The sequence below is a fragment of the Solea senegalensis genome, linkage group LG1 (assembly GCF_019176455.1).
Source record: "Solea senegalensis isolate Sse05_10M linkage group LG1, IFAPA_SoseM_1, whole genome shotgun sequence".
Taxonomy (NCBI): Eukaryota; Metazoa; Chordata; class Actinopteri; order Pleuronectiformes; family Soleidae; genus Solea; species Solea senegalensis.
In genome coordinates, this window is record NC_058021.1 from 18,636,243 (window position 1) to 18,660,752 (window position 24,510).

At 38.8% G+C, this 24,510-nt stretch overlaps 1 protein-coding gene across 6 annotated transcripts in view; it reads right to left on the bottom strand.

Annotated features, from left to right (window-relative positions):
• Positions 1 to 24,510, bottom strand: part of astn1 (astrotactin 1) — a 371,669-nt gene that overhangs the window by 207,089 nt on the left and 140,070 nt on the right. For all 6 annotated transcript variants that reach the window (XM_044033647.1, XM_044033610.1, XM_044033638.1 and 3 more), the window contains one exon: positions 16,251 to 16,401. In XM_044033647.1, the coding sequence (XP_043889582.1) occupies positions 16,251 to 16,401 (151 nt within the window). The remainder of the gene's footprint in view (positions 1 to 16,250; positions 16,402 to 24,510) is intronic.

Here is a 24,510-nt window from a genome sequence, read left to right on the forward strand (position 1 = left end):
TCGATCATAACTTTTATTTTCTTTCTTTATTTCCCTTTCTTTCCCCTGGCTCATTTCATTCTGCCACCGTTTCACCGATTGTACATATAACATAGCGCCACTTAGAGGCCTGGCATAGTACAGTGTCTCGAGTTGAGGTTCAGGGGGTTTCCTGAAACACTGGAAACCTTTTCAAAGCGACAAAGAAAAATGTATGTTTTGTTCCGTTTCCGTGTAGAAGAAAATGACACTAACCCGTTACCCATCTATCATATAACATGAGAGCAAGAAAGAACATAACATTTTGTACAACGAGTTAACCAGTGTGTTATCTTGTTTTTTAAATTTGATTCTGTGTATTTTTCAGCGATGGATCACGCCTTCTCATTGACATTTCCTGCTCATTCAGTTGAAGGTTTTCTTTAAGCGCAAATGCAGAGGGAAAGCAAAGCAATCTAAAATTCCCATTAACCCGAGCTTCTTTCTGATGTCAAAGTTGCTGTTATTTATTGAGAGACCTACACCATAAATATGTTTTTAACCTCATACAACCTGCAGTGGAAAGCACTGTTACTGAACCAATAAGTAAATAAAAGTGGATGTTTCGTCTCCAAATATCGCACAAGTCAATATAAAATCCATCCGTTGACATTAACAAAATCATGTCTGAGGGCAAAGTCATCACTAGTCATCTACGATCATTTAATAAATGGACAGTACGCAGGAGTGAGTCATGCCCTCAGTGATGGGAGAAGCGAGCCTGCACTCCGACCACTGTGCCTTTAATTCACCGCTTCTTAATGGAGATAAATTCCTGCAGTGCTTTTGAGGCACCGCTGCCAAACAACCTCCAATCCCTGCCTGCAAGAGGAGGTGGATGTAAGGCTGCACACTCTTCAAATGTCTGTTAGTGCACTGGCAGCAATGTGCTGTATTTAGGGAGCCATCAGTCATTCTTAAAAGTGTCCTAATGAAGATGCACCAAAGACTCATCCTTCATTCATTCATCCATTACTGCTCCTTAGCTCATATTAATATATTCATCTTGGTGTCGCAGACTGGAAAACAACATGTCAAAATAGCATTGCCTCATGCTTTCTTTATGATAATCATGGACAGAAAGTCATGCTCACGGAGTGGGAAATAATAAGAAACTAATAGTTTTTCCGGCAACACTAAAAATCCATGGAATTTCAAAACGGGGAGCCACTCGTTGACCCCATTTTTGAACTACTTAAGGCAAAGATGTTGTGACGTTATCACAGGAGCGAACTAAGCAGACAGCTCCTTTAAAAGCTCCCCCCCACAACATTCTGTGACTGCTACAAAGAAAGTCACAAAAAATAACTTTATTTAAACCTGATAATTTATCTTCCTTAAACCAGTTGCCAATTCAAACACAGCTGTGTTCATTTTTAGAACCAACTGTCTTTTTCCAGATCAGAAAATGTTGAATTAAATGCCTTTTGATGAGGGCATTCACATGCTGTGTATAAGAAAGAAAAAAGGCTCCAAAATCGATCCATGGGGCACTCCACAAGAAAACCTTCTGGATTCAGATAATGAAATGTTCCATGATAACAAATTCTTTCTGGCTGATGGAAAGTTATATAAGTCCATAAATATTAAGTGTTGATTGATTGTTGGAAATGAAGAAATTGTTTAGAAATACACTGAAGGTTTTTCTTGTGGACTGAAGACTAAGTGTGTGAACAATAAACGCATGCTCAGACACAATAAACTAAAGATTAAGGACTCAAATCCAGAGATTTTCTTTTACTTTAAGTTTTTTTTTTATTTATTGTAAAAGGACTGAAGCCCAGCTGTTCAACCAATTACACATACTTATCTATGAATGCAGATGTTTGGTCCATGAAACTCAAAGAGTTTTCCAAGCTCTGCAAAAAATGTTCTTAACAGTGTGAAATCAGGCAAATATGTTTAATCATCTCTGCTGGGTGTGTATTGAACATGTGAAAGAAAAGGTCATGCCTAAAAAAAAATGGCCTCTGGGTTTTTCTGTATTATTATGTCTCATCTGTGCCTGTGAGGCAGTGACTGTTCATGTCGCTTTATTTCATTTAGAGACTGTTCTGTTCTCACTCGGAGAAAAACTGATGACATGAGAAAAAAATGACAGAATGGGTTATTTGCTCAAATGCCTAAAGTGACCTTTGTCTACAGTGACCTGACAAGGATGTCTCAGGGCTGCGAGAATAATTTCTCTAAAGAAAGGAGGGAATCAGCGTTATTAAGGCCTAAGTATGCTTCAAGAGAACTTGGTCACAGCTTACTCTGATCACATCTAATTGGGAAAAAATAGATTCTATCCATTTGAACAATCACACGTCGTGAAGGTGAGGTGAAAAGCACGCCGTCAACATCTGCCGCCTACCCGCTTCCCTCATTAGAAAAAGAGTTTTGTAGTTTTTGACAGGAGTTGATTCCCAAATTGCAAATAAGGTGGGACGAAGCACACACACACACACACAAACACACTTTGAAGGCGTTCACAGTGAGCATTCGTTAATCTCTTTTATAAAGCTATAATTGTTGGATGAAACCCTTGGCCTATTTTGTCATTTGAAAGGAGGTGTCAAACTGATTCAGACAGTATGACTCACTTCATCTGACGGATACTAAAGCCTTTGAACTCGGAACACTGAAATGTGGGGATTGTGGCTCAGAGTAGCTTGTAGCTACATCAAAGAAAGCAAGCGTTTCCTAATAATGAACAGAATCAAGTCTGGAGTTGAATGGTGGACTCAAACTTCTAATTACTGCGTGACATTATGTCATTCACACCTTTGCAGCACATGACAAGTATCTGTAGATATATATACACAGTTAAGGCTGAAGGTAGCATATCCACAAATGTGGTTAATAGCTAACGGACATTAAAATCATGTTTTTTTTGTTTCCATTTTTGGGAAGATAAAATGACTTAAATGGACTGCTTGAGGGAGTGGACACACACCGGTTATGTGTCCTTCCATTGATGCCATAAGACCAGGCAGGGGTGTCAAACATACAGCTGGCGGCCCAGAATCAGCGCACCACAGGGTCCAATCTGGCCCGTAGGATGGATTTGTGAACATTTTATGTCAAATACTTGGATTTTTTCAGCTCCAGATTCCTCACACACAGTCTCTGCTCTTATACATCAGAAATGCATCAATTTAGAAACTTTGATTTAACATTGCCTCAACAAAACAGCTTCACATTTTTTGATTCATTTATTTATCCTATTACAAGTTGATTGCCAACCATGTATACCTGTCCCATATATAACTGATTTGCTGTAATAAAGCAACATGCAACAAGTAAGAGTATATATACTATACTATAAGTATAGTTTAAGAGAACCAAGACGATGTAGTAGCTACTGTAGAAACCCAAGCATTTATTTTCCACAGTGCAAAGAAAGAACTCCTCACGAGCATGTCCGTCAAACTCACAGACCAACTGATCTATTCTGAAGAGATGCGTTTAAAAGAAAAAATCACATTCTGTGATATCTACACATTAACTTCCCTTTCAATGTTTCTTTACAGACAAAAAAAATCTTCCAGAGGGCGGCGTGACAAGATAAGTAGTGTTGCGAGCCAAAGGTCAGCTCACGCCAGAGCAGCTTGGCTTTTCAACCTCATCTCTTGTGGAGGTTTTTTGGTTGCAGAGCAGGAAAAAAGCAGTAACCCACCCCCTTCACATTCTTCACACAGTACAAAAGCGCAACAGGAACGGTGCTCGGGGTCAAATAAACACCAGGAAAACAGAGACCTATGTAAGAGAAAGAGCACATCATCTGATCCTGGATCTTTGCTCTTGCTGTCAGTGAGATAGACGTGTGTTACATCTGAAAATATAACCAGCTATCAATCTATTTTTTAAACTGTGATCAGCTATGACTCACAAAAGACAAGCAAATGCAAGTTATTGACTCAAGTATTTTAGACTCAGAAAAGGTCACTCACTTTTTAAGAATTTCAAACTTAATACTGAATTTCTGACAAAAAACAAGTCCAGAGTTATTCCTGCCGTGTGTCAAGTGCCTGTTCAAGTCTCAGTTGAAGTGTTATGAGTTTAAGTTAGCAACGCAGAGCAGGGATAAAACACTAAACGACACGGGCGAGCGTTGATGAATCTCACAGCTGCTTTACAGCATGATTCAGGTTCTGCTTTATTTTTGGGAAATTGTATTGCTTTAAATCAGTTCCACCATTTCACACATCTCTGCATGATTAATGCAAACACTATTTTCACTTCAGTTTAGGATGAATGAGCTCGGAATGTTTTTAAAACCTTGATGAATTTAGCATTAAGGTCATATTTAATTGAGGACAAGTTCTACTCAAAACATAATTTTGCTGCTCTAAAATTACTTTTAACATTTGCCATATTCCACTGAATATCCTCTGGATCATTGTAGCACACTGGGATGTCAGAGGTCATTCAATTAAAAAAACAAAAACAAAAAAAAACATGTTCAATGCCATTTCCAGTAACTGTGAGATTTATTCAATGGATGCATCAACAAACTGTTTTGAAATGTTTGGTGTGATTTGCCGTGGTGTTAATTTGTTGACCCAAAAGTGATGTTTATTTTCACTGCGATGGTCCTTGTTCTTCCACAATGTGAAAAAAATAAATAAATAAAAGAGAGACTATTAATCACTCACTGCAATGACTGAGCACAAACGGTACTAATTGCAGGCGACTCCGTTTATTATGTCCTCTCTTCTTGAATCTGGTCTTTAGAAACCGCTAATGGGTATTTTAGTCGTACAATAACACTGAAAGTGTAAATGTAGGCTTCAAAATTGATCGTGAATTGTGGGTAAAAAAGAATGTCCAAGTCCGTGCCTGGACAACACAAGCTCCCCAGCAATCTCAGAGTCCATTAGCTATTGCCTGATGATGAATTAGCCTCCTCTGAGGGCGACAGCAAAATATTATTTGGGGTTTTTCCAAAGTAGAGAGCACATACACAGGCAGATAAATGATCTAGAAAAGTGTTTTCAGCTCCATATTAAAAGTGATCATCATCCATGCAAAAATATATTGTATTTTATTGTATGAAAATACATTTGTTCTTTGCACCGTGTTTTTTTATTTTATTTGCGATTCTGACCATAGGAAGCTGCCTGCTGATTGGCTAGTGCGTTTTGGAGTGACCGCTCAATAGACCAGAAGTAGTCACAGGCTTGGAGTCGCTGTCTGTCTGGAACTTGTTCCCCCAAAGTTTTCCCTATCGATATCCGACAAAATAATTGTAAGTATCTAACTTTTATAGTATGACAAACGTTAGATACTTACAATTGTAAGTTCCAGACCGACAGCGACTCCAAGCCTGTGACTACTTCCGGTCCATTGAATTGTCGTAAGGCCCGCCCATGGTCAGAATCGCAAACAAAAAACCACAGTGCAAAGAACAACTCAGGGAGTGCAAAGAAGTGTATTTTCAGACATTAAAAGACAATATTTTTGAATGACTGTATCGATATTTTATTTGCTTCTTAAAAAGTGTTGTTAGCTTCTTAAAAAGTGTTGTTTGCGTCTTAAAAAGTGCTGTTTGCTTCCTAAAAAGTGTTGTTTTTAAAAAGTGCTGTTTGCTTCCTAAAAGTGTTGTTTGCTACCTAAAAAGTGTTGTTTGCTTCTTAAAAAGTGTTGTTTGTGTCCTAAAAAAATGCTGTTTGCTTCCTAAAAAGTGTTGTTTGCTACCTAAAAAGTGTTGTTTGCTTCTTAAAAAAGTTTTGTTTGCTTGATGAAAAGTGTTCTTTGCAAATATTGACAAATCTAATTCCATATCTGTGACGGTGAAAAGAGGAAGATGATTCTTTTCTTATTAGTTGCTTGCTTGGATTCAGATTAAAAAAAAAAAAAAAAAAAAAACAAACAGTGGGGACAGTAAGGGCAAGGTTTTATTTTGTGCGACAGTGGTTAGCAATGTTTCGTCACAAACAAGAAGTCGTCCCAGGATTGAACCCCTAATCAATCCGGGGTCCTTTCTGTTTCGTGAATTTCGTGTTCTCTCCATGTTCTTTTTCTCCAATTATCAAAACATGTGTTTGTGTAATAAACCTGTCAATAGCCCTGACCTATGTACCCACATTCAATCTAGGGTTGCTCCCCGATCGCTGCTCAGTGGCTTTGCTCTGCTTTGAAGGAACCGTACGTAGTAGAGAATCTGGTAAAATACAGAGGACAAATTTCCCCACAGGCATAAATAAAATTACCATAAACTGAGCCGATATTGAAACTAAAGGAAAAAGATAACAGGGGCTGGGGCTCTAAAATGCCGGGTTAGTGTCAAAAACTGATGTATCCAGAGCAGAATCTATGTTTTGTTTGATTTTTTACATACCCCCTATCTTCTATTGCCCGTACAGTTTCATGGTCCACCGAGCAGCGTGAAACACAGTATTGAGCTGAGAGATGACATCTATGCAGACTTATTGTTTCACAGTTATCAGCTGTGTGCATGTGAATACAGATAAATTAAAAGGTCTGTCGCAGTATTTTAGTCCATATGTAGTTGCCTTTTGCTCTTCGCAAGGATTATATACCTCAAAGATGGTTGATCAGGCTGAAACCATGAGGCTTCCTGAGCCAAATCTTGTCTACTTTTACAGTGTTTCCTTCTTGAGAACTTGAGAAATAGAAACCTGTGCAGAAACCTTTTCTGGAGCAGATGCATCTGTAAACCCTCTGAGCCTTAAACACACACTCGAGTGAGAACATAGTGACAAATATGATGCTCACATATTCTTCTTTAAGGCCGAGGTCTCTCTACCGAGCGTCTCTGCCAGGTATCGACTCCAGCTCAACACTGCTTAGTGTCCCAAAATGTGATCACAGTCAAGACTGTTTTCCTTTTTGCTGCCTCAGAGGAACTACACCAACAAAAAAATTGCAGAGAAGAAGTGCTTTTGCCAGCAGTACGTTACCGTCCAGAATTATAACAAGAAGGAAAAACCACACCTGGCTGGTGAGAAATGAGCAGTAACAACAGCCTCTACAGCCACAAGTGCCGACCACTGGACACTGAAGCATCAAATGAAGCTCTGGTGTATAAATTCAGTCAGGGAGACCTGCTTCCATCATATTTTCTGTTTTCATCTGTCATACATCCCGGCTGTCATTTCCGATATCAGCTGTTTATCATCTGGTCTAGTCTGTCGCAACAGCACTGCAACATGTCTGCTTCATTTTTATTTTTTAAATATGTCATTTCTCCCTGCTATATGTATCTTGCCGTGTCATCATGCCCACCATGTTTGCAGTGCACTCTCTTTACTCGCCCTGCGTTGACGTTGCCTGTCTGTCTGTCTTGAGATCTAAACACAATACAAAGAAAGTCATGTGGGGCTGATCATCTTAACTAAAACAGAGTTCTCAAACTTGCGGCCTGTGGGCCAAATGCAGCCCCCCAGTTGATTTCATGTGGTCTGCCATTTAATATAATGTTATTTCTGTATATAATTTTTCTATTTAGAGATTGACTTAGCATCAGAAGTAGTTTTGTGAACCATATATCACTCCATAAACAAATGGAAATTCATGATATAATACTTATATAATAATAAGACATAACTGCATTTGAATTTTCCCAGTGGTCGTCAGACCCTTTCGTCAATGGTATGTTCTTGTCACCAACCCCCCAACCCATGTGTGATATAAATGTGATATTGACCTCTGCTCTAGCTAAAGGCACACATGTCTTGTGTCGCCTCTACGTTGTACAGATGATTACGGCCCCTGCCCTGCTCCATCACCCGTCCTCCAAATGGGCAGAGTTAGCCTCTGAGTTTTAGTGGTTTAAATGTAAAGAACATATGTTAATATTTAAAAATGTGACAGACTACAGTTCATTTTACACACAGTAGATAATTCTTCACCCTGAAGGTCAAACACCCAAGTCAATACACATTTGAGTGGATCAGCCCTTTAAGATGCAATCCACTAGAAACCTGAGCAACAAACAGCAAATCTGCCTTCACTCTTTTTAGCACACCGCTTTAATGTATTCCTTTTTAAGTGAAAACAATCACACTGAATCCCAGAGTTTTGAAACTTAAAAGCATTGTCAAGTCGAGACCGCGTTTCAGCCGAGTCGTTTTCATCAGGCGTCAAAAGCAGAAACTCTCCGGCTCATAAAAGGGAGAACACGGCGACACTTATACACACAAAAATGCAACATTAAATATGCACGCGCTTAGAAACGTAGTCGCAGTTCATCCTCTACATGGAGAGCGGTGTAATTTATCATAAATGGAAACATGCTGTATATAGCCTGTTGGAAGGATCTAAATAATTAAATACAACACAACGAAGACACAGAACTGATGCAACAAAGATGGTTTTCATTTCCCACACACATGATTTTCTTCCTCCACAGACAAAACACTGTAAAACAGACCAAAACTAAGCTAATTCATGTCATTCAATCTGCTCCGTCGTCAACAACAACAATAACTCGGTTTTCCACCATTTTGCAGGATAAGTCGAGTAACAAGATGGAGCTAATTAATCTCACACTTCCTGTGATTAGTACACTCACTTTCTGTGTGAGCCGCTCGCTGCTGCTGCTGCCCCTCTCTCCCCATGAGTGCCATACATCAGTGAGACGGAGCAGGTCGGTCAGCGTCAGTTTGACTCGCTCTCCCACATGGAAAGATATTAAATGTAGACGGTGGCGGGGTGGGACTACTGGATCAGACAATGTGTGAACTGATTAGGGCGGAATCAGTGTGCTGGAGCGCTGCCAGTATTTACCACCCATATTAGATGGATGAGAAGCTCATTTAGAAGCTCAACGGTCGCAAGATAATTACAAAAATACACAGCGAAAATATGCAGCCGCAGCGATTCTACGCGGAGCAGTGTGCTGATGGACATCACTGGTGTGTGTGAGACCAGGTGGGTCTTTGAAGAAGGAACATCTGGCCTATGAGGTTTATGGAAAATTGCAACGACAGCTGATCCAAGCTATAAGTAGCTGAACGACGAGAAACGTCAACATTATTAACACAACTTTGGGGAATTCATTTATGGCCACTTGCTTTATTAAAGTGAGTCATTCCCATGAGTACACACAACCCTCATAAGGTCCACGCCTGGTAGCATTACATTACACATGTCATTTAGCAGACGCTTTTATCCAAAGCGACTTACAATATGTGTATTTCAACATTTGGGTACAAACGTTGGCTAGAGAAGTAAGTAAGTGCTTAAAGTAAGCCAGACTAAGTGCTACTCATAAGTGCAATACACAAGTAAGTGCTTTCTTTTTTGTCGTCGTCTTAGTCGAGGTAGAGTCAAAAGAGGGTTTGCGTAGGGCCAACTACCCTACCTAGAAAAAAAAGACTAGTTGCAGAAGCACCAATGATAAGAATCCCAGAAAAACCCATCATGGGAAAGGGAGGGCCTCCACACAGGAGGCGTATGATGTATGGCAGTGAAAGCCATACGGAAGCTGCCAGGTCCTAACCTGGAATCCACAAGGCAGACAAAAGAGAGGAAGGTCTAAAAACGGCTGGAGAAGGGACACGGAAGAAGAGATGAAGAGTATATAAGCAACAACTGGCACGACCTAAGAAAGAAGGCCCAGAGATGAGTCCAATGAAGGAGTAATATCCTCAGTGGCCTATGCTCTGACAGGGCCTATGTAAGTAAGTAATGAGTACACACACACACACAAAAGGCTGCCATTTTGCAGCCTTCATCACGGCGGAAAAAGTAGGCCACATTTCAAGGAGCCTGTGAATTAGGACAGGTCACGTCGCACTGCCACATTTCAAGTTGTGGCTTCCAAACACAGACGGTGAAGGCCATAGTTTTATCTATAACAGGCGTCTTAAACTCAAATGACCTGAAGTCTGGTCAGGAGGGGGCCACTCAAGTGAAAGACACATGTACGAACTTTTTGGGAAAAAAGGCAACTGTTTTAGTTGGGGGGGCTGAGTGAGTGTATATGTATATGTGGGGTTCTTAAGTCATACTCATTCATTTCCAGGGGTGGTCAAGGTGCATATGTCACAAAAAAGTCCAATAGAAGTTGTGAGAAATGTTATTTGTTCCGACACTTAAATCAGTACAAATCTGTCTGATTAGACTAAACACGCTTAAGTTCAATTAACAAATATATGTGAATGAATTCCACAGTACGACTGTCGTCTTAAAGGCTTAAAAAAGGTCCTTTCCTTACTTTATTTGCTTCTTTCCATTTACATCTCCTTTTAGATTGATGATGGTGTGCATTCAGGGCCAGATTTCCATAAATAAAAGTGTGGGGCAGATTTATTCTGCCTTCTTTCATTCAATTTGTGCTTTGCAATCTGTGTGTAATTAGTGTCTGATTTACTGAGACAGCAGCAGCAACAACAGCGACGACGCCTGGGACTGACCCCACGGTAAAGATAAGAGAGGTCGGAAGTAAATGTTTAAAATAAGTGAAATATAAAAATGGTACGTTGCCTGCCATGGTTGAACTTTTCAAAGTGTGGTTATATGAGTCCTCACTGTCTGTATAACAACTGTAAAATAACTTCACATGTTCACAATTGTCTCTTAACTGTTTGCAGGTTTTATTGAAAACTTGTTTGTGTCACTGTGTAAAACTGCTCACTCACCTGCACCAAAGTCCATAGAGAGAACCAATGATCTTTTTACATCACAGCAAAACAAAAGGGAATTGTTGACCTGCTTCTGTCTCCAACACTAAGTTCAATTCTAATATTTTGTGACTTCAGTGTTTTAAAAACTATTGGACAGATTTACTCAAGTCACACAGACATATGAAAGACGTCCAGTGGACGAGCAGTGTCCTTCCAGTCTCTCTGGACCTTGGTGCAGGAGCATGAGAAAAGCTTTTAGTTTCCCCCCCAGCTAAAAAGAAAAGTGTCCAACAACAGGATAAACAAGTGAAGATGTAGAGTTAACCAGGCATAAATTTAAATTTCTTGTGTCCCGAGTGAGACAATGAACTCTGTTTAAACCCATTTGTGGCTTCCTTTGGCTTTTGACCCAGTATGAGACGTTGGTATTATCTTTTTATACTTTCTATAGTATTTTATTGTTTTATTGTATGTTTTATCATTTGTTCCAAGGTCTATTTTATGTTTTACGTATCTCTGATTGTACAGCACTTTGTTTCAGCTGTTTTTAAAGTGCTTTATAAATAAAGTTGGACTGGAACGATCACTTTAACCTGTCATAAAGCAATAAACATGTAGACCTACCAGGTGTATAAACCATGACAAAAGACCATCAAATATACCAGCGGGAGGACAAAATCACAACAAATGATTAAAAAGAAGTCTGATATCTTCAGAATATGTTTGGAAAAACTGTTCCAGTTTAACCTCAGAGGGAAGCAGGTGGTAAACAGAATCAGATAGTTTGACGTCTCTCACTTTGACAGAAGTGAGCACAGCCAAAAGCAATAGACGCCTATTCCCGAAATCCTATTTTGGCTTCTCTCTCTCTCGCTTCTATTGCTTATGTCAACTTTGTTACTAAAAGCCCCTCTGGTTTGACCGTCCTGCCACCGCCAACGCCCGGGAAAATGAAAGACGAGGGAAGGAGATGAAAATAATACCGGTAAATCACCCTTTAGATATCACACCCGGCAGCGAGCAGTGGAACGAGTGTTTTACAGATTATTTTCCTCGGGTTTCACCTCGCGGGCTACACACACGCACGCCGCCTGCTCTACTGTACATATTAGTTGAGATTAACGACCTGCAACAAACTACCCAGGGCAGACAAAAGCTTGCGTTCATATTTTCATAAAAAACACTCTGGAGGTGAGGATAAATCAAAAGATAAGGCTGCAAGGCAGAGGAAGTATCTTTGTGGTAAATATATGTATATATATTTAAAAAGCTACTGTATCAGTCTCTATCTAAGGAATATTAATGTGACTTTAAGTAGGTTTAGTGAAACGAATACACTGCGGAAGGTTTACGACTATTATTATTATAATAATAATAATAATAATAATAATAATAATAATAATAATGATAATAAAAGGGAAAAAACGAGTGCAGCCAGTTTGAGTTAATCAACAGAGAAGACGCTAAATTGCACTTTATGTTATAAACAAAATGGCAGACTGGAGTATGAATCCAGGTAAATGGGGATTCCGGCATAAACGAGGCACACAAATCACTGTTAGATTGGCCGTAATTCAAGCTGTTTGAAAGCAAGCTGCGTAGACCGGCGCGAGAGCTGATCCTAAACACATGCAGCATAATTTAAGAATTTCCATCACTGTTTTAAAGGCTTTGAAACTTTGATGTCAACTTCAAAATACCCTGTAAATATAAAAAGACAGATTCTGAGACACGTTTTAATCCTCCAACATTTGAGAAGAGGAATGGTTTTACATTTCAAACATTTAATGGGAGCATGCTGTGTCGTTTGCAAATAATAAGACGTACAATCCCATACAAATGGGTTTTTTGTTTCAATTGTGCATATTAGAGCGGCGCATATATATACATACATATATATATATATATACATACACACACACACACACATATATATATATATACATATATATATACATACATATATATATATATATATATATACATATATATATATATATATATATATACATATATATATATATATATATATATATACATATATATATATATATATATATATATATATATATATATATATATACATATATATATATATATATATACATATATATATATATATATATATATATATATATATATATATATATATATATATATACATATACATATATACATATATCTCAAAATTAATATTTTACTGTTAAAATGAATAATTTTAGTTGTTTTGGAGCAAACAAGACATTTTATAGACCAAACAATTACTCGATTCATCCACAAAATAATCCACAGAGATGAATCGATTATGAAATGCTCTATTTGGACATAAACTGAATTGTGTGGTATGAAAATAAAAGTAAATGAAAGTATTCTTCAACACTCACGACATTTAGTGTTTTACCGTTTATCCATGAGAGTCAAATTTCAGAGAGAATTACGTACTTTGCGAATCCTAGTGATTACAAACACTGAAAATATGATATAAATGAAGCTCTGTGTCGTATCATAACCGTCACAAAAGTGTTAGATTAGAGAGACTTGTGATGGAAGCTGATGCCACTGTTGACAGACATGAACAATACAGTCAAATGTGTATGTTTCTATGTTTGGAAGACCCTCCTCATCTTCCTCCTCCTCCTCTTCCTCCTCTGCCGTGTTTCCTCAGACTCAGTCTGTTAGTGCAATGGTGGGGAAACATTATGCATGATGACAGAAGCCTTTAGCAAAAAAGCATTACCAACCGCTGAGCTGCCAGCTTCACTTTAGACTCACTGCTTATTCCAGTGGTGAATGACTGAAACAGGAAACTGGGTTATCAGAGAGGAACTGGGAGGAAAACTACATGTTCATTATTTGATGTCCCTAGCAGGTCCTGTGTGGTGACAGTCAAAGGGAAAAACAGGAGGATGTACGCACTTCTGCGTGAACATCACAATTAATACTTTGTAAACACTTGTCTACGCGAAATTTTGGATACAGAATAATGAAATTACTCAAGTCCTCTCTGTTGGTAAACTGAAAAAAAGATTGATAGGGGGCCAATATTAACACAAATGGTGTAATTTTTCCACCATGAAACTATTTCAACATCATAATGAAACAAGTGTGTTTTGTCTATTATTACATGCATAATTCATGCTGTCCTTTCATTTTTGCTTCTTACTTTATAAGCAAATGATTGTAGGAGTGCATGAATATCAGCATTTTGTAAAATAGTGGATCTTTTAACTCTTAGATAGTGTGAATAATACACAACTCCTTATATGGACATCCAGGGGGGTTATAGATCACATATTTAGGCTTTAAAAAAGTTGTATTGTCTTATGTGCTGTTGAGTCAATGTTATGATTCATTTTCTGTCACATTTTTAGTTGTGACATAAAGTAGCAATAATGTGCACAAGTCACAAAATTATACGTGTTTTCTACATAAATAAACGAGCCAAGCGAATCAGTCTGATCAGTGATTGTATTTCCAAATTTCACAAATTCAATTTTAAACATTTTGAGTACATTTTGCTCAGGTGTGTTTATATAGTTGGTGAAAATGAATTTCTGCCTATAGGTTGTGCTGAAAAGACGCTCTATATTGCACATATTCTTACAGCCTCTGTATATACTGTACGTTTAAACATAATAATGGAAAAAAAGCAGCTGAAATGCTCTGTGTTCTAAGGGTTAAATAATGAAAAGACTGAGCACAATCCTGTAGCGGAGATTTTAACTCATCGATAAATGTGTCCGAGGGAAAAAAATACATGATTAATAATTGAAGTAGCTCACAGTCTAATGTTCCACACACTGTCATTCAGGAGAACGATGTTGAGGTTGTTTCTTACATTATGCCCTGAGAAGTTGCACGTCAAAGCCAACGTGTGGTTATTACAGTAATTTATAATAAAAAATAATAAAATTTCCCATTTTTTGGCCTGTTTTTGGACATTGAGATAAAAGAGACTCAAACAAATGTTATTTTAAATACATTATGTGTTACACTGTTCAAATTTCATATTTAACACACAAAATCTGGTGTTCTAAATTTCTAAAGTTCTAAACTTTAACTTTATGGTTAAAACAAGCAAAAAAAAGTCCAGATTGACATTTAGAGGCTCAGGTGTTAAAGGGTTAACTTGTAGTTGTTTTTTTAAATCGTTGCTGCTCTACCTAATCATTTGTCAGCAGTTGCCGTTAAAAATTCACTGCAGGAATGGAAATCCTGTGACCGTGTTTCATATTACAGCTTGTTGCAGCAGAGGATATCAACACAGCTGATTTGGGATTCATACATTTCAAATCGGAAAAATGCATGAAGCTGCAAGTGCACCAGAGAGTCTGAGACTCTGTGGTTAAAGTTGGATGTTGTAAGAGCAAGAGGACGATCGATAACCGCACGGCAACATGTGATTAACTCACGCGCCGACTGGCCTAAATTACTATTAATGCCTCTCTGCTAATGTCTAGCACAAAAGGGATATTATTGGTAAAAGTAATCCACAAAAATTTTCCACAATTTGTTTCCACACGCTCTAAAATGAAACACCTCACATACTTTTTTAATCTCTAATTGAGACACAATTATAAGGAGATAAGATAAAGCACGTGAAATCGCTTTAATACTATCTTACCACTATACCTAAAATTCTTTACTCTATTGCACCATTGTGCTTGAAATGAAATTGTTGCCGCTCAACAGTTTATCGATAGAAGTGGTTAGATTTGAGGAGAAGCTACACACGAGCAGATGGCGCCAAGGTTCTGCGAATGAGAGTGATGTTGCTGGAGTTCTTAACAGATGCAGAAGATAACCACGTAGCTGGCTGCTACTTTGCCTGGTTGCTAAGCACTGCACCTGGACTTAATGGATGTGTTGTCGGCCTGAGAGGCGAACGAGACGGAGAGGCAGAGTCGAGGCGCGGAGCAGAACCCGCTCATTGCCCTTGATGTGGATTTAAACACCGACAGCCACGACAGGATGTTCAGACAATATTAATGTGTGAATGAGTAATGAAGAGGCCGTATCACTGTATGTGGGCATCAGGTTAAAAAATGCCCAAGGCGCTCATACACTATCAATCACAAAAGACCAAGAGCAGATTATTTAACATACTGTAAAGTGAATTTGATTCATATGGAAACCGAGGGAAAGGTCACATTGTACTAGTGAAAGGAGTTAATGTACGGCAGCTTCCAGGCACAGGTTTAGAACAGATAATGGTGTGTTTCCACCGGCTCCACTCAACTCACCTCGGCATGGCACAGTTACTTTGCACACCCACTAGCATAGCAGCTGAGGTGGCACTATGTGCGACGTTGCCAGACTGCCGGCCACTGATTGGTCAGAGTGCCGTCAAACAGGAAGAAGCATGAGTGCGGCGAACGCGACAAGAATCAAGCCGAACAGTGCCCAACTCTAGGTCAGTTAAAAAGACTTCAAAATGTGGGTTCATCTCCAAAAACTACCAGGGAAATGTCTAAAATCCAGAGTCTGGTGTATTTAGTGACAGCTCTGCTGATCGTGGTTGGCGTCTGCATTTCAGTACAGTGGCAGATGGAGTCGGTGCTCAAATATGTTTAATTAACTGATTCTAATTCTTCACTGAAAACAACTGCTTTGTGTGTGTGTGTGGCGTGTCAAAAAGGAGCTTCAGTGACTCACCACACATCCTGTAGAGTCCAGCTTTCGGTCAGATATGCAGCGGAAGTTGCGGCTGCAGCCTCCGTTGTCTTTGGTACAGTCTCGGACGGGTCCGAAAGAGTCCAGGAGAACCTCCAAAGAGTCGAAGGATGAGCTGATCATCAACTCCTCCCTGACAAAAAAGTGGGGAAGAGAGAGAATTCGTTTCACTTCCTCTGATCACACATTGTGCCACTGATTGACGGAGCCCGGTAAGAATTGGCTCCATTAGGTCTGTAACCACACTCGCAATAAGTATCTCTATGAATGAAAATGGCAAATTATTCAGTCACTGCAGTGACAATATGAGCTAAAGACGTCCAAAAAAAAGATAATCTTAAATTCAAGGCACTCAAACCACCTGCCACACATCTATTAATTGAAGTGCCTTTTTAAGGATATTATGCTGCTTATTATTTATTTTTACGGCCATTTATCTCATCGCGATTTATTTACACCAGTTTGAGTTTGCTTTGACCAAGACCAGAGAACTTTTTTTGGTGTTTGTACATGGGCCAGAATGACAATAAAGCTTCACTGAATCCTTGTTAAATAAAGTTTGACCCAAAAAAAGCTTCTTTTCAGGTCAAAATGCTCGTTGGCTGGTGTCATAAGCTAGAAAAGTTGTAACAGTTAAAGTACAAACACTCAATTCTCAGTGATTTAGCCGTTCAGGACAGGATAACGCCTGGAGAGATTCACAAAAAAAACAGATTCCTTTTTTTAAAAAAGTACAACAGCGACGGAAGCGACTTAATGACTTGGGTAAGAGCCTTTACTTGCTACAAAAATAGCTTTGGTTCACTGATGATCAGAGTGAAGAGGCTTCATAAAAACAGAAAGCAGATGCCTTTTAAAAGCGCGAGAGAGCAGGTTTAATGGAGTGCTCGCCGAGAACGGAGAAGACAAACAAAGGCAAAAACACAAATACTTTTGCACGCATAATCTCATAAGTGCTAACAAACCGTTGACAGAGTCCAGCTACGGCCTTTTTTTCCATGTGGCAAAAAAGCTGAGCTGCTGAACTGCAACTGTTTAAATGAACCAATGGGTGATTGGACTCAACCACTCTCTGACAGCCAGAGGGGTGTTCTGACAGCCTGATACACCCCATCTCTCCCCTGCATAGTAAAGGTGCCCTAACATTTAAATAGTAGTATGAAAAGCTCCCTTTAAATGTGCAAATACATGATGTTCATGCAAAACATAAAGGAAAAGAAGCCATTAAATCTCTATTCTGCCCCCACACCATGTTGACAGTCACAGTACACAGTCTATTTTGTCTGTTTGGTAAATTTAGGATGATGGAAGCCTTAAAGAATGAGGAAGTTAATTGTATTCTCCGATGTCAGCCGTGGACATTGATGCCGTGTGATGCTGTGACAGCAGCCTGAGGACACTGGTGAAGGAAGTCATGGAGGAACAGGTCCAAAAGGAAAAGAAAGGAAAATGTGATTCACCTATTTTCTCTGCCATTTTCTCTCCCGCAGTCGCCCACAAAGAAACTAATGGCTCTGATGGAAATTGAGCATTCAATATGGGAAGCCTCGCTGTCACCAATATGCAATTTGCTCTCATTAAAACTGATTAAATGATCACGTTTCTTTAGATCCCATTTCAACACGTCTGCGGGGGGAAAATGAGGTCCTGTCAAAGTGCTGCTCCAAAATTCTGCTCTGCAAGACTTTCTCACACCTTGCTCTCTCCTTAAATTATTGAATACCATTTTCATGAAATTACAGAAATTACTAAAAAAAAGAAAAAAAAAAAGAATAATTGCGTTTTCTTATTCTCTGCTCTCCGCCGGGAGAAACGCTGCGACTGATCACGGCATAATTACTTTACAAAGTCGCAGAATTGTGAGAGAAGCAGCGCTCTCACGTCCTGATTTGAACCCTGCAGTGGCTTCATGTTTTCACGATCCTCTCTGTTTCTTCCATGTGAATGTCCGTGTGAGGTCAATAAGCAGGAGGAAGTATTTCAGAGTATTTGCAAAACAAAGCTAGGGAGAATGTCAGTGTTTTCTCACAGTACTTACACTCATCTGCCACTTTATTAGGTACACAAAAAGTCACATGGCAGCAACACAGAGCATTTATACAGATACACATACGACCGATGACTTTGTTAGTTAATCTGTATCTTTTGTGCACCTTTGGTAAATTGCTGTTGGAATAATACACATGTGTTGCTGAGTCAAAGTTATGATTAATTCTGTAACGCATATTTAAAAAAACAAACAAACAAACAAACAAAATTGTGCAGAAAGTCACAAAATAGATAGATGTTTTTTCTTCTATTTTTGTCCATAAAAATGAGCCGAGCGAACTGACAATGTGAAAGTAATCTTGAGGTGAGATTGTGATGTGATACATTCTGCTTTATTCTCATCAGTATCACTTTGTATAATTTGATTTACTCGCATAATTGTTTTCCTGTATGCGCCGCCTTTCGTCGTTAAACGATGGTAACACCAGGCTCCTTTTGAATCATATCAAAGAAAAAACAACATTGCATTAAGGCCGCCATAGGTGTTGTGCTGTGTGCTCGGGAAAAGTATACATTGAGCAGATGAGTCCTCTGTTTGTCACAAGCTGCTGTCTCACCATTATATGTCACTGATTCGAACACAATGGACCTTTAAGTGACTTTGATTGCGGCACGGTAACCGGAGCCAGATTGTTGAGTGTTTCAGAAACTGCTGATCTACAGGGATTCTCAGCTCTAGGGATTGCGGAGAATCGGCCGGAGAAGGGTGGAAAACATCCTGTGAGCAGCAGTTTCCTGTGCGTTGGATCGGGTTGAAATGATACAAAGGCAACGATAACTCGTAACAGTGAGTCTAATAAGCACTCGGTGCGACCGCGGTTAGCAGAGGGCCATCTGTGAAGCCACGACAGCAGAAGACGCCGCGCCAGGTGGCACTTGTACAACTTTATTAGGTGTCCTCTGTACCTAATAAAAGGGTGGGTGAGAGTATATCACAGAGCTATTTCTGTAGGAGTACTACTGCTGATGATAAACAAAAAACTTTAGATGATCTCTCAGGCACGCAGAAGATATATAACTCCTACGCTCTTGTTTTTCCCTGAGAGAGAGAAGACACCGTGCTTCCTTCCTCTATACACGCAGTCAACTCGATGTTATCTCACAAACCAATTTTTCTATTATAATTGCCCATCACTTTGTTGTCACTTATTCAGAGGGGACCTATATGGAACAGAGAAGATGATGAAACTCACAGCAAGCGTGAGAGCTAAATTATCCGGGAACTCCAATTATGGTTAGGGAACATCTGCAGATTCTTGTGTCTGTATGTGTGTCTCTGTGTGTGTGTGTGTGTGTGTGTGTGTGTGTGTGTGAAAATCCACCATTAAATATCACATAAGTCAAAAAAAAAAACATGTTGACAATTTCAAGCCTACTGTGCAGCAAAGTCTCCGGAAAATTACGCTCCAAAACAACTCAAAAGAAGAAGAATGTATTATATACTTTACAAGGCTACAGATGCACATTTAACAATTTAACAGCTTCAAGCACTTCGGGGATTTGGAGAAAACGAGAGCGACGATGGTCGCGAATGTCATCATCACACACAGAGTGGAGCGACAGATCTTCTGACGCTTGTTTAACTTCATTGTCGGGGATTGTGAAAAGAGAGACGTCGACGAGGATTTAAAGCTGCTTTACTGTATGCAACTATTGTTGTTGTTGTTAAGTTTAGTTTGCTGTGTCTTTCATCTGAACACAGACTCTGTCAAGCAAAACTATCAGTGCTGCATTAGTAATTGTTGCCTTGAAGTTAAGTTTAACATAATTAAATAATATGATTTGAGTTAGCCGCTTTAAAACTGTTGGAAGGGAAGTTAAAATGAGACAGAATCTGTTGCTATTAATGGTCATTTTCTGAGTAATCGTTTGGTCCATAAAATGCTCAAAAATACTGATTAACCTGGAAATGTTGATGTTCTTAAATGTCTTGTTTTTGTCCACAAACCAAAATGATTCAGTTTTTAATGATTTCTTTGTTATGTGGAGCAAAGGAATGAAGAAAATATTCACATTTAAGAATGACGATTTATTTAGTTAACTGATTAATAATCGATACATCGAGTAATTGTTTCTGCTCTAGTACTTTGACATTCATTTGAAAATGTGGAAGTGCTTTTATTTTGAAGTGCAGTAAGCGACATGCTGGGTTGTTACTTTTGTTGTAGCTTTTACTTCCTGTTTACCTTCGAGTTAAATCTTTTTCCTACATCACTCAGTTGTACAAACTGCAGCATTAAGCATTAAATGTAACATCAATAACAATCAGACCCATCGTAATTTTTGAGATCAATAAACATGAGATCTATAAACGCCGCTACACTGACAAACACGGAGCGTCGTGTGCAGCTGACAGACTTAATCAGTGTTACACTCATTTGACAGCGGTTTGATTGTTTGTGCAGTTTTTCCCTTTAATTTGAACTAAAATTAGACGACAGTTTGTCCATCACGTCTCAAACTGTGATCACATCAAACTGTTTATGCTTTTTTTTTCAGGAAAGTTGATCATTAAGAGTTTTCAGTGGCTTCAAAACATGAAAATTGTCATTCTAATCAGACTCGGTGTGGCAATGGATCCACATGTACTTATCCAAGTGAAATGGCAGACAATTACAAGCTTTATCTTCCCTGACTGATGACACAATCAGTATCAGAGTACAAAATCGCTTCATTAGAACATCAGAATGTGCCGCCTCATTTCACCTTTTCACAAAGTGTAAAAATGGAAACGCTTCATAAATGCAGAGCCACAAATGGCAGCGCTCGTGTCGTCGTGCAGACTTCACGGATAAGTGAGGTGAAGAGGAAGAACAAGTTCAATTTGAATTATATATAGGAATAAAGGAAAATCTTACAGCATAAAGAGGACACTAACAATGACCGGCCAGTAAGCACAACCTGCACTACATTTAACATTTAACATTTCGCCCCATGACAGCTGTCTGCACTTAACAGAAGCGGCTAATGTAAGGCTTCAATTATGAACGCCATTAACACGGACAGCCAAACAATGGCAGGGTTAGATGTCAAAACAAGCCAATTACAGAACCAACCATTCTGCATGTACTGTTAAAAAAAGTAACATTAAAGGTTTAAATACCAAGTTGTGGCCTGTCATTTATTTGCATTATGCAGTTCAGAGGGACGAGTGAAAATTACCACTAATCTCTTATGACTATATTATAGAAGAAACTTTATTTTAACCTAATCCCCAAAAAAAGAACTGCAGGAAAAACAAGGATTTATTTTCAGTCACGACGACAACGACGCTCATCAAGAAAAAGGAAGATCTGGGCCTGTAAGTGTGTAACCGTGTGCTCGGGAGTACAAACAGAGTGACAAATATTTATTAAAACGTGTGAAGAAAATGCAGTTCAAGCTCGGAGGAAAAAAAAGAAAAAGAAAAGGTGTTCGCAGTGTTTCCTTGTCGTCCCCGGGGAACGCCGAAGATAGCGATCATCATCATCGCGTCTCAGATCAGAGGAGAAAAAAATGACTTATTTACACAGAGCCTCGGGTTCAGATGCCAAATGAAAATCACATGTTGAGAAAAAGGAGGGACTGAAACGCATACATGTGAAATCAGGGGGGTTGAAAACGGAATACAGGAAAACAAGGGGAAAAAAAAGAAAAACATTTTAGTGCTACTGATGACAAAAACATGACCCTCTATGTCAGAGGTGAATATCAACTTGGTTTTTTTAACGAATAGATTCATCTTGCCTCATGAATATGTGTATATTGTGAACTATTTATCGTTCCATATCAAAACAATCCTTATTTCTGAAAAGTCTTAAATATCCCTGTTTCTAGATTTCCTCGACTATGACACGTGTACAATAAAGCTCCCGCTTGCTGGAGCCCACAAAAAAGGGCTTTGTACAACTTTATTCCATTTCATTATTTATTTATTTATTCCCACGTATGCAGAGCTAATCCTCCCCATCTCCTGTAAACACACTTTGATATGTAAAATCTGCAAATCCACTTAGAGGTTTGGGGTGTTGTGACGATGTGTCAAAGAAAACAAAAAAAAAACAAGGCTATATATATATGTATATATATATATATATATATATATATATATATATATCGATGAACATCACTGTGTTCAGACGCTGTCTTTGTCGATACACATGTAACAAGACTTTTGAGACACGGCTGGTGAGGAGAAGCTCGAGTTGCTGTAACTCAAACACGTTTGGTGGAGGGATTTGATGTCATTCCTGAGTATTTCTGTCAGTTATGACTGAAAATATAAATCTCTCTCGACTTTCGCTCTTGTTCTGGGGCTCCGGTAGCTCCCGGTCCAGACAGCAGTTTTAATCAGTCACACTCACACAGCTGGAGCTATCACACACACACACACACACACACACACACACACAAACACACAGGGATATAAATGCATCTCTCTCGCTCTTAAGTCATTAGCAATATGACTTGATTGATGATTTATGCCCAGCAACAGGCAACCACGGCCTTTTCTTGTTCATTCACCAACACCGTATTAATGAATGACATGATTTAAAAAGTTAATAACCTTATGTAAGAGATAACAAACAAACATATCAAGTTTACAGATAATTGTTTTGTTGCCTAAGCAACTGTAAGCATAAATACTGACCTTGGCATTGATCGTGATGGGAGTCCTGGGTCCTTTTAATCAGCATTTATGTCACATAACTCATTAATTATGAGACAAAATGTCACAAAGATCAATGAACATAATTAATCTGTACAGTCAATATTTGTGTGAGTCTAAAGTTATGAAAAAACAAGAAAAAAGAAGCTAAAAAATAATCAAATAGATGTAGAAAAGACATGTGAATAAAACAAGGAAAACAATTGCACAATACAACTACAAAAAAAAAAAAAAGTCAGTCAGTGTGGATTTCATGGCAGCAATTTAGATGCTAAAGAAAAACGATGGGTCTTTAAGTGGGTTAAAAGACGGCAGTGGAAGTGTTAGTGGCAAACTGTTGGACAATTAAGGGCCAGTAATTTTGGACGGTTGATCACCATAGGCTTTTATAGGTGTGTGTGTGTGTGTGTGTGTGTAATGACGAGCAGTAAGCAGTGAGCAGAACTGTGGGGGGCTGGAGGTGGAATAAGCAGTTCAGAGACATTACCTGGTGCCAGTCAACACAACGCAGCAATTTAAAGACAAACGGATCAATGTGAAAATCACTGGTGTGTTTTTTTTACTGGTAACCGTAAAGAGAAGCCTCCCTGCCACAGGTGAGATGAAGATGCCGGACTGATTTCAACATGGAGAAATCTCGAGATGGTAACATATGTGAAGATACAAAACAACATACAAACGAGAACTACTGCATATTTTCCTCAATGTTTTCAAACAAATAACGTATTTTACAATTGAAGTTTAACCGTTCTGAAAACTGAATGAAGTCTTTTAACACAGGAACTTCTTGTTGAGACGTAACATTCAGTGCAAGAGGTCTGCAGAGCCTCAAATACTATCCCAGATTAGCTGATAAAGTACAGAATGTGGAGGGTAGTTGACATATTGATCACTATTTCAAGCTATCTACAATGGTAGATACCCCTGTGTGTTATTGGTATAACATCATCTAAAGATAGATTTTCTGGTACTGATTTGGATATTGTTGTCAGTATTTATTTTGTAGGTGACTGTGTTTGTCCCAGCTTTGTTACGACGGTTTACCTAGCTATAAATGAGCAGTACTTCCAATTCTGACATTTTTTGATTTTATCACTTTATCCTCATGTCTATTAATGTTTTCTGTCTCCATCAAATGAACAATTAAAACTAAATGAATAATTAAGCAAACAAACATTATCAATAACACAAGAGACTCACTGGTCTTTTGAGTCAGTGGGAAAATCAATCACAGTGAAGTCTTTCTCTGAATACCAACAACAACAGGGTGGAGTAGTGTGGAAGGCAGCTAACAGTGTAATTTCCTGAATCTACAGACAACAGTGGACCATTTGTCACCAGCAGGAGACTGAACACTGTGCTACTGTGCATGCAAACACTTGACTGATATCTGCTCTGTCTTCAAAATGTGTCAGGGTGCTAACATAAGTTATCTCAGTTTGTAGTTACTGCAGACTGACAGATTACCAATGTGCTAATGGAATGAAACTGTGGGAATATTCATTCATTTAAGCGAGACTAAAGTGGACCTGACAGAATTTGCAC